At 38.2% G+C, this 10,853-nt stretch overlaps 1 protein-coding gene across 1 annotated transcript; it reads left to right on the top strand.

Annotated features, from left to right (window-relative positions):
• The first annotated feature begins 440 nt into the window (after window positions 1-440).
• Window positions 441-10,574, top strand: LOC103729805 (killer cell lectin-like receptor subfamily E member 1). Its single transcript, XM_017796855.1, has 7 exons — window positions 441-524; window positions 1,881-2,074; window positions 4,131-4,232; window positions 4,750-4,788; window positions 5,706-5,854; window positions 6,817-6,917; window positions 10,520-10,574. The coding sequence occupies exons 2-7, from the start codon at window positions 1,897-1,899 to the stop codon at window positions 10,572-10,574; spliced, it is 624 nt and encodes a 207-aa protein (XP_017652344.1). The 5' UTR covers window positions 441-524; window positions 1,881-1,896.
• The last annotated feature ends 279 nt before the right edge of the window (window positions 10,575-10,853 follow it).

Consider the following 10,853-nt stretch of genomic DNA (forward strand, 5'->3'; position numbering starts at 1 on the left):
GCAGCTGTTCTAGTTCGTATTAATATGTTGCTATGATGGTTGTCCAATCAGGAAATGATATACCAACTGACACAGGACATACACACACACACACACACACACACACACACACACACATGCACATACACACACATACCTTTGCAATGCTATTTTGACTCAATAGCTTTCGATTTGTGGCTTCAGAGAGGCAAATATAGCAAAACTTTTGTGAAACTGTACCTATTGGGAAGGAAGATTTTTATTTCAGAAATGTCCTGTTTACAAAATACTTCACCTGCCATGGCTACAAATGAGGTGTGTCACCTCTCTTGAGTTCTAAAGCAGTGTTCTCACTGGTCTTAGAGGTGATAAAGGAAAAAACAATCAGTGAAGTTTCTGTTGATGACTGTGACACGTGACCAGGGAAGCACCTTTCGACTGGGTGCCAGTTTCCATTTCTGCTCCTCATGACCAGCTTCTGACTCCTGAGATACAATCACGCTACAGCTGTTACAGAACTTTCTGGAATTTCCTCCTCAATTCAGGTATATTTAACCATTTCTGGTTCAATTGTAAAGCTCTCATCCTTAAGTTTTGGAACATATGACTAATCAAAATATTTGGGGGGGCGTAGTAGCCTCTTTTTAGACATTGCTAAAACAATATAAACGTTAACTAGAGTAAAAATCTCTGACTTCAAGAAATCAGGAGTTGGTTTTACTTGACTCTTATTAGGTAACGTAATTTTTACCAATACAAGTTTTCTGGGAAGCTGAGTTAATCATTTTAAAGTCTGATAATTAAGTGACTTTGCTCTGATCAGTGTTTTGAAAACTCTATGCTGAGAGCCAAGATTAGAAAACGCAACTAAAATGTCTTCAAACTAAATTTTAGATATTTCAGCATTCACTTTATCTTGATTATTTCCTTTTTTATTGGTTTGTTTGATTTTGTTTTGTTTTGAGACAGAGTCTCCTTGTAGCTACAGAAACTCTATATATAGAACTGGCTGGCCTTGATCTCACAAAGATCTGCCTGCCTGTGTCTCCCAAGAACTGGGATTAAACATGAGTACCACTATGCCCAGCACTACTTACTTTTTAATACTGTGGAGGATGTATATGAAACCTAGAGGCAAACTACTAAGTCAAGACTGTATAAATGGGATATGGATTTTTTTAAGTACTAAAATAATACAGAAGATGCTGCCTTTCAGTCCTAAACTATGGAGTCACTTAGAAAAAGAAGGAAAGTTTATCTTAGCTCCATGCTTTAATCATAAAGTATATAATACTTTCCAGGATCTACAGCTAATACCACTTATATTTCTAGGAGCATAAGCAGAAAATCACTTGACAATTAATTGAACTTCAAAATGTAAGTTTCAATGATTTTAGAGAGGATTATGCCTAAAATTTTGGAGATTAATTAGTTGTAGATATGTAAGTAATTTTTCAGTTATTAAAGACAGTAATTACTTTTTTTCTGTTTGTATAAGGTGCTAGGATAGAACCTAGGGCCTTATGCATGACAAGTAAGCACTCCCAGCTTGGCCTCATTCAAAGAAGAATGAAGTTGGAGATAAGGGCAGGAGCATTACCGGTTCGAGGCCTGCCTAGGTTGTACAATGAAACTCTCTCATAAAGCCAAGGGCTGGGAATGTAGCTCAACAGTAAGGCATTTGCCCAGCATGCAGAAAAGCCCTGGGTTTGATTCCCAGTACAATTTAAAACATGAACTAGATGACTTTGAACTCTTCTAATATTTTGTGTTCTACATTTTTTGGTGGTATGTTTCTTATATTTGGGGCATATCTGTTCTTCAAAACAATTCTTTACTTGTTTGTACCACAACATCCTTTCTCCAACTATAACGCACAATGTTTGCACTCCATCTCACAGCTTTTCCCTTATAGAGATGAATGAAGAGACCACAGCTTTTTCTACCCTAAATGAGAACTCTCAGATGCAGACAGCAAAGAACAGTAGGAAGAATAAATTTTGTTCAAATGAATTGTCATTCAAGGGAGAGAAGCAAAAACACTGCAAACGCCGTAAAAAGCACAAAAATCCAGCAGAAGATGTCACTGGTGAAGGTAGGACACAGTTAACGTATAGAGAATGTTTGAGATTATGTATGAAACTGTGCTATAAATAGGGAAATACTAGAAGCAACAAAAAGTTGTTTTACCTGAGTCTAATTAGAAATATGCAAATTAAAATGAAATATCAATTTAATATAGATTATGAGAAAGGCCAAAGATCAATACTACAGCAATTGGAGATCAGTTAAGATAGTTTAGACGTTTCATTGCTAAAGTAAGAATCACTTTAGATTTGAATGGAAGAATAGACGTTCTAGTAGAGACAAAGGATGAAAATGAATTCCCTGGGTATGAGACTTCAGGAGTCAAGGAGTGAATTACTGGGTGCAGCTGCCTAGAGGACTGGGCTTAGGGATCTTGGTCTGGAGCCTTGAGAATTTTACTGTGTGAGAATTAAACATGTAATTGGGCCCATGATTTCTGAACCAGGGCATTGTATACAGCGGACATGGAATTTTTGATCTTATTATAACCTGAAATAAATTAAAAAATGAACATATTTCTTTCAGATTTGGAACTCAAACTGGATATTAGCAAAATAAAATTAAATCCTCATCAAGTTTTCACGCAAAGTTATAGATTATGGCTTGTTTCTGGAATGTTCCTCTAATTGCTGCAGGGTTGCACTTTCCAGACCCAGTTATCTGGAAGAGATAGGCAGGAATAGATGAAGAAGGTGAACTTTCAGAACGTCACAGACTAATCCACAGATTGCTCAGAAATCAACTGTTGATTTTGGTTGGCTAAGCACTTTTAGTCAGAATGATGCTGATTTGTCTAGAGCCCTCTTTTGTTTTATGCTTATTCTAAAAGCAGGTGTATTCCAGTGAAGGATGCTATTGAAATTGAGAAAGCAGAAAGTGAATTGAATTTTCCATAGGAATTCAGGTTGTCTGAAACCTGAAGAGATTATACTCCCCCAACTCCAAATAAAACAAAAGCCCACAGCAATGAAATGCAAGCCTTCAACACTTTCCTCTAGAACATTCATTTTATAGTCTATTGATCTTTGCTCTTTTTCATAAAGGGAAATAGTAGGAAGTCAGTGGCAAGTATTTGGAAGAGAATTCTGGTAAGTAAATAACAACAACAACAACAAAAGAAAGAAAGAAGCTGACCAAGAATAAAAGGATTGTTAAAAGGCACTGAGACTCAGGGTTAAGTTTGAGTCTATCATGGATGTGAATTGGTCCCAGGCAATTGGACCTGTTCATCAGGCATCTGAGGCATAGACTCAGGAAGGAGGAAGGTAGAATCTCTTAGGTTGAGTGACACTCACCTTATTCTCAACTCTCTTGTTAAGTCTCGTCCTTTCATGAAACACTCGATACATGTTCACTGAGTTAAAGTAAGAAGGCAGGGAATGCGGGAGGGAAAGAATGATCAAATGATATTTATTTGGCTTCAAATTCAGAAGGTAACCATCTCCTTTTCGTACAGGGAACTCAGAGCTGAACCAGCCATTTCCCACCTAGGTTTTAGATAGCTTTCTTGTTTAGCCCACCCCACCTTGTTAGGGTGGGGGCGGGACGGAACAGGGCCATGTCGCAGAGTAGGAGTAGGAGGCAGAAGAGAACTGCAGGCTCAGTTTTTCTATTAATATTATTTTATCCAAAAAACTATGAAAAAAAGCTTTGTACTTCTATTTTTTTATTATATAAATTGTGAATTATTTGCTCATGCTTTTGGTTATTTTTCTACTGAGGTATTTGTACTTCTAGTGTTGATTGCTTAATATCATTTTAAATTAAGGATATTTAACTACTTCCATAGACCATTCCAGATACTCTGGGTTTCCCCATGTGCCCTTCAGTGAGCAAATAAATTTTTATTGTTCAAGCATTTATATTAATGTAACATTATTTCGTTTAAAAATTGGGTGAAAATATTCCACAGACTTAATTATGAGACTCAGAAGTAAATGAGCATCAGGATGCGTTCTTGACCGAACTGTTCCATATGAGTTTAATCTGTTTGTCCCATCGCCTCGCACTGTCCATCCTCTGCCTTGGGTCCTGCTCTGCTGTTGGTTTCTCTTCCGTCTCAGAGGATTACTCGCCTCCGTGGAGGCGCATCTCCGGAGTGCTTGGTGTCCTGTGTCTTCTCCTGATGGCTGCAGCTGTGGTGGTGGCTGTTCTCACTGCAAACTGTGAGTAACCATAGCTCCACTCCCTGTCCTCGGGATTGGCCCACAGCGTCTGCTCCCATCAAAATCCCTCCTTGCTGTTACCACAGCAGGAGTGCTGGTCTAGACTATACGACACTGGGTGGGCTTGCCAGCTCCAGCAGAGGGGAGAAAAGACAACCTTCCTCTTTAATATTTACTTTAAAGTTACCGAATTGTCAGGTGTTGAAGAGATGGTTCAACAGTTAAGAGCACTGGCTGCTCTTGCAGAGGAACCAGCTTGGGTTCCCAGCATCCATATGGCAACAGATAATCATCTGTTAACTAGTTCTAAGAGATCCAGAGCCTCTTCTGGCCTTTGCAGGCACAGTACACACAACTCACGTAAACATATATGCAGGCAAAATACTCATAAACATAAAACAAAAATAAATAAATCCAATAATTTGCTGATTTGTCCTTACAGAACATAGCCTTTTATTAATTCATTTTGATGTGCTGATATAAAAGAAAGAACTAATGATGTGGAATATTTTTGTAGCATCTTCTGAAAGCACTTCTTCGGCAGTCCAGCAAAAAGGTAAGTGTTTTTTTTTTTTTTTTTTTTTTTTTTTTTTTTTTTGCTTGTATTCCCACCTCAAGCAGTTGGGGTTTTAGATATCTTAAAGTATTTTCAACAGAAACCTTGGGATATTTAGAAAACTTTGAATCAATGCAAAATACATCCAAGCTCTAATCACTATGTAGACCAGGCTGGCCTTGAACTCACAGAGATCCGCCTGCCTCTGCCTCCTGAGTGCTGGGATTAAAGGCAAGCGCCACCATGCCTGGCAGGTGTTGGTTTTATACCCTGATGCTGTGCACTGACTGAATCATAAAAAGCTATTTATTGCTTGTATTAGTTCCAGAAACAGCAGACAGAGCCTTTATAGGCAAGTTCTTCAGCTGAGTATAGAAGATACATGCCATGGTCCCGAAAGGAAACAGTTTATATTGATATGAGACAGAAACTTATGTGTAACTAACTGTAAAATAATAATGCAGAACTATTTAGTTTTATTATATACATCTGTATATAATATGTAGATTCTTGTAAGATCTCACAGTTTTGTGTGAGAATAGAATTAACATGAGAAGAAAGTTTGGAAGGACAAATTTTCAACAAAATATTCTAATTGATGCTATAAGGAGATGTTTTTTCTTCTCAGTTCTACAGATGCAAGAAAATTAATGGTTCAGTTATAAGTGTGAATAGGTCTCAGAAGATGTATATTCTAAAACATGAATGATCTGAAAATTAGTAACAACTTTAGATAAAAATAAAACCAAAAGTATGCATTTACAGTTCATAATTTCATTCTAACTATCTTCATTGTCTCTTTATAATATTACTGAAAGACCATAGGTGTACACCTGTTGGCAAGGTGTGTTTTTAAAAACTAATACTCAAAACAAGAGTCTGTGAGTCTCCTCACTGAAGTGATAATCTTTCTCCAGGACCTCATCATCATCCTTGTCCAAAGAACTGGGTCTGGTTCAGATGCCGTTGTTACTACTTCTCCAAGGAAGCTCTGACTTGGAGAGAGAGTCAGCGTGCCTGCTCATCTGTCAATTCCAGTCTCATCAAGATAAACAGAGAGGAGATGGTATGTTGCTGCTCTGTGTCATAAGACACAACATAGCTGGAGTGAGTAACTCGATTACACTGAGCATCATTTATAGTTGCTTAAGTTGAGCACTAGGTCAATGACTGAAAGGTAAAATTGTTTTATCTTTTGTTTCACTTTTCGTGAATAAAATCTAGGCTAGATCTGTATATCGTATAACAAAGAGATAAATAGTCTGAAGTAATATTTGGAATTCCCTTCATGAAAAATATAAATATTGATGGTGGTGGTACAGACCTGTAATCTATCTCCTTGGGAGGCAGAGGCGAGAGGATTGAAAGTTCAGTGCTTGTCTGGGCAACTTATTAAAACCCTCTGTCAAAATCAGAAAGCATAAAGAGGCTTGAGGAATGTAGCTCAGTGGTAGAATACTTTTCCTGAAGTTCAGTTCCCAGTTCCATAAATAAATAAAATTAGTCCAGAAGGAAACAGTTCTTTTCAGTCATATATCAGTCAGAGAGAAAGGAAAAACAAATCAGAACCTCATCGCCCAACCAAGATGGCAGTCATCTTAGTCTAGAACAGTTATAACAGAGAGCATGAGGGAGTTTATCCTAAGTCCAGCAATGTTGCCAGCATCAAGTTAAAGTGCCTATTGATAAATAGGGTCTCCTTGTGATGTCCTGAAGGTGTCAGGTGACGTTAGTCTCCAAGAAATCTATGAAGATTCTAGCTTTTGAAATTTCATTCCTTTTTTTTTTTTCAAATGAACACTATCTTTTGATTCAGGTTTATTTTCTTATATTCTACATCATCCACATTTGCAGAAAATGTGTATTTTTCATTGCTGCATCATCATGTCTAATAATCAGCATACATTCAGTGTGTCTGTGGGCCGGAGGCATAGAATAGGATGTTGACCTTTTAAAAGGTACTTCCATGTAGTTGATGAACAGATAACAATAGAGGTCCTATGTGTTTATGTGTTTTCTTACTATCAGGATTTCTTCACTCTGAAACATTTCTTTTGGGTTGGCGTCTACTACAATGGAACTAGCAAACAGTGGCTGTGGGAAAATGATCTGGCTCAGCCCTCTGATATGTAAGTGCCTACTTAGCATAAGGTGCTTAGTTTAGTTACTGCCTACGAACATCAATAAAGGAATCCTGGGCATAATTTCAAAAATATTGGGGAACTGAAGAAAGAGACAGTTCTTTAAGTCCTATCCCATTTGTAGAGCTTTTCCCTCTATGGGCAGATAGTATTGTTTTATTCCTTCATCTACTCTCCCTTGGGAATTTTTCTTACAAACTCCTTTGGTATCTAGTTCTTTCACAACAAAGTAAAGAAACAGGGTGGTATAAATAAAAAATTTTAATTTCATAGTTCTGGAGCTAGAGGTCTGACTTCAAGATGTCAGCAGTTTGGATCTTCTGAGCTTTCTCCCTAGCTTAGAGAGAGCCCTCGTCTCTCTGTGTCTTTACACTGATTACTTTGATGACATCAACTTGCATTAGGGCTCAGCCTAACAACCTCATTTTAATTCACCTGCCTCTTAAGAACCTTATCTCCAAATATATTCTGGGTACTGGAGTTACAGATTTTTGGGTGCCATAATTAAATTTATAGCACTCTGCCCTCTGACTCTCCCAATGTTATTTTTTTCTTATTTGCAAAAATATATTCACACTGTTCTGAAAGTTTTAAAGGATGTGTCATATTCAAGCTTCACTTTTCAGTCAACGATCTCTTCTAACTTTCATCTAAATCAGATATGGGTAAGACTACAGTCTGACCTGCCCCTTCAGCAAAAGACGTCTCCAACTGTGAATCTGTGAATCTACATAATACCTCTCAGATTTGATCGTGGGATAGACAGACATAAGGTAGATAGTCTTATTCCAAATGGAAGGATCAAAAAACAAGAAAGATGTGTTCAGTCCCAAGCAAGCCTGCAACTTTTATGAGAGCATAGCCCAGCATCAAATTATTTTTGTTCGCCTTTATATTTGCATTTATTCTTTACTTAATTCTAAAACACTGTAGTCAAATATTAATACAAAACAATAGCAAGCTAGTGATTATAGATTTTTGCTTGTTCACCACTGCATAGAAAATGCCAGCAATGAGCGCTATTCCCTGGTTCCAGACCTGAACGGACACCATCCCCAGGAGGATGCTCCCCAGGAGGATGCTCATTCTCACGTGCATCCTCTTTATCACGAGCTATCCTCTCGATTTGGATCAAAGTCCATCAGTGTTTCTTGGTCCCTCTCAACAGTCTCTTTTACTTCCATTTCTCCCAGAAAAGTGTTCCTCCAGCAGAGTTTATCAGAAAGATAGTTGTTTTTCAGGAAATGCTACCTTAGCTAGATGATTGGGCAACTGCTTCTGTATGGCTGATGAGAAATTCAGCATAAAAATTCTCTAAATTCTAGGTCTTAAGAATGAGTCTCTTTAGTTCAGTGATCTTTCCCTTAGCCACCAAAGCAATGGCCCTGTGCTCTTGACTTGGTGTAGTGGTGGCTGGATTACTGAAATCGATGGGATTTTTCAATCTTTGGAAACTGAGGTGTGATCTCTCCTTTCTTTGGAACCCAAGAGGACACAGCCTACTTCCTGTGACAGTGTCTTTGGAGCTGTGGTGGCAGTGGCATCTCTGCCAGCTTTTGAACTGGTCATTCTTCCCACTTCTGGAAGAGTAACATGCTGGTAACTGTCCTGTTTTCTTGGTCTATCATGAGGACTACCACAGATCTTGTAACCTTTCTTTATTTCATCTCATCTTTGTCTCCTTAATTCAACTTGCCAGTGATTTTGCTGGCATAAAACTTCCAAAAGTTTTGTTGGACTCCTAAGGAAGTGGGAGGGGTCTAATCACCAGATACAGGGCTCTCCTGTAGGTTTTTCTGAGTGACTACAGATCTTCTATCCAAGTGATTGAGCAGATCCACGAGTTTCATTCAGTCACTTGAGTAAACCCTTAAGGTCTCCTCTCAGATGCTTTTTAAGAAATAGACAGTCTGATATGGTAAGATATGGTTTCTCATATGCTTTTTAAGATATAGACAGTCTGAGATATTTTAAATTTAATTCTTGGTTTCTTTTTGCATAGCAATTTATCCTTCCACTCAGCTAAATGTTCACATTCATCCTGTTTCACTTCCTGTTAAGAATTAAACACACACAAAGCATTAAACTGTAGAACTTCCTTGCCAGGTTATAACACCATGGCCATTGCCCTAGTATCCAGTGACTTAGTCTCCATTTCCATCCATCCGAGACCTTAAGAGAGCAACTTTAATATCCTTTCACCAAGAGCCTTTTCAAGGCAACCAGGGGCATCTCAAACTCTTACGTGCATCTCAAAAGTCTCATGTCCTCTACACATTATCCAGTTCCAAAGCCATTTGCAGGTATTCTAAGTCTTTGCTATAGTGATACACTTTTACCACCAAAACCTATTTACACATGCTAAGGTTGCTGTAAGGACGTCTACAAACTAGGCAGTTTAAACAACATGATTTGTTTTTGTAGTCCTACAGGCTAGACAGCCAAGAGCAAAGTTTGGCAAGGGTAGCTCCTTCTGAGGCCTCCCTGGTGGGTGGTCCTTTTCTCCCGCCTCAATACAGGCATCCTTTTGTACTTGTGCATGTCCAAATTGCCTCTTAAAGCTTCTTATACAGACATTAACCATATTAGGTGAAAAACTGCCCTAATGACCTAATTTTTAACTTTTAAAGACATTAAAATTTTTTTTACTGAGAATGTCATACAATGCATTTTGATCATATTCTTGCCCCCCACACCTTGTTACCCCCCTGACTTCATGTCCTTTATTAGTATTTGCTTTAAAACAATAAGTAAAAAGCCCGCTAAATCTAATCTGTATTTTCTAAATGCTCTTGGGTGTGGGTCCATCCCTTGGAGTCTAGCCAATCAACTGGGGTTTTACCAGTAAGGAAAACTGACTCCCCTTCTCCCAGACCAATGTGGGTCTCTGTGTGAGTTGCCATTTACTGCAAGAAGAACCTTCTCCAGTGGAGTTGAGAGATGCACTCATCTATGTGTATAACTATAAGCTGTTATGTCAGTTTAATATTATGTCTATTTATCAGAATGGTAGTAGTAGGCTGTTGCCTATTGCCTGTGACCTGTCTAACCATGGGTTTTTGGACATGATAACAGTGTCAGGTATAGACTTCATCTTGTGAAGCAGGCATCAAATCCAATTAGAAGGCGGTTGCTCCCATAACATTTGTGCCACTAATGAGCTAGCTACATTTCTCCACAGAGTTGTTATCATAGCTCTTAGGGTTCACTGATGGGTAAGGTTGACGATTACCTTTCTCTGCCAGTAACATGCATAGCACCTTCCAATGGTGTCTATAATACAGTCACATTTTGTGGTACTGGGCCTAAAGAGTCTAACTTATACATTCTACTACAAAAAATATAATTAAAGTTTATTTTATCAATAATCACATTGTCCCATAAGATCTAACTTCTAATGTACAATTAATATATACTAATAAAATTGGAAAAGATATCTTTTCCTGTGATATGACTTTAAAATCTTTTTCACCTTTACTAATACTCTTACCAAGATAGGTTCACACTGTGGTGTGTAAATGTACTTTTATAGCATAAGAAAAACTTAATTGGGCCTCTTACTTAGTGTTTGGCCTTGTTTTTTATTGCAGTGTCCAGGATACAACCCAGGGCCGTACTCTTACTAGGCAAGTGCTCCACCGCTGAGCTATACTCTCTGACCTGCTCAGAGGCTCTTTTAAAACTATTTAGCTTTTTATTTTATGTGTATGTGTGTATTTCTTGCATGTATGTAAGTGTACCTGCGTCATACAATGCCTGTGGAAGTCAGAAGAGGGTGTTGGATCCTCTGGAACTGGAGTTATGGATGGTTGTTAGCTGCCATGTGGGTGCCGGGAACCGAACTTAGATCCTCTGCAAGAGCAGTCAGTGCTCTTAACCTCTGAGCCGTCTCTCCAGTCCCATTATTTTTTAAAATTTGTTTCT

The sequence above is a fragment of the Nannospalax galili genome, unplaced genomic scaffold, assembly GCF_000622305.1.
Source record: "Nannospalax galili isolate Female #2095 unplaced genomic scaffold, S.galili_v1.0 scaffold1313, whole genome shotgun sequence".
Classification (NCBI taxonomy): domain Eukaryota; kingdom Metazoa; phylum Chordata; class Mammalia; order Rodentia; family Spalacidae; genus Nannospalax; species Nannospalax galili.

Bases quoted from the DNA above. Each gene is read 5' to 3' on its own strand.
- LOC103729805 (XM_017796855.1), top strand. From the start codon at position 1,897: ATGAATGAAGAGACCACAGCTTTTTCTACCCTAAATGAGAACTCTCAG. The intron at 4,233-4,749 runs GTGAGTAACCAT...ATATTTTTGTAG, and splicing joins GGCTGTTCTCACTGCAAACT to CATCTTCTGAAAGCACTTCT. The intron at 4,789-5,705 runs GTAAGTGTTTTT...ATCTTTCTCCAG, and splicing joins TTCGGCAGTCCAGCAAAAAG to GACCTCATCATCATCCTTGT.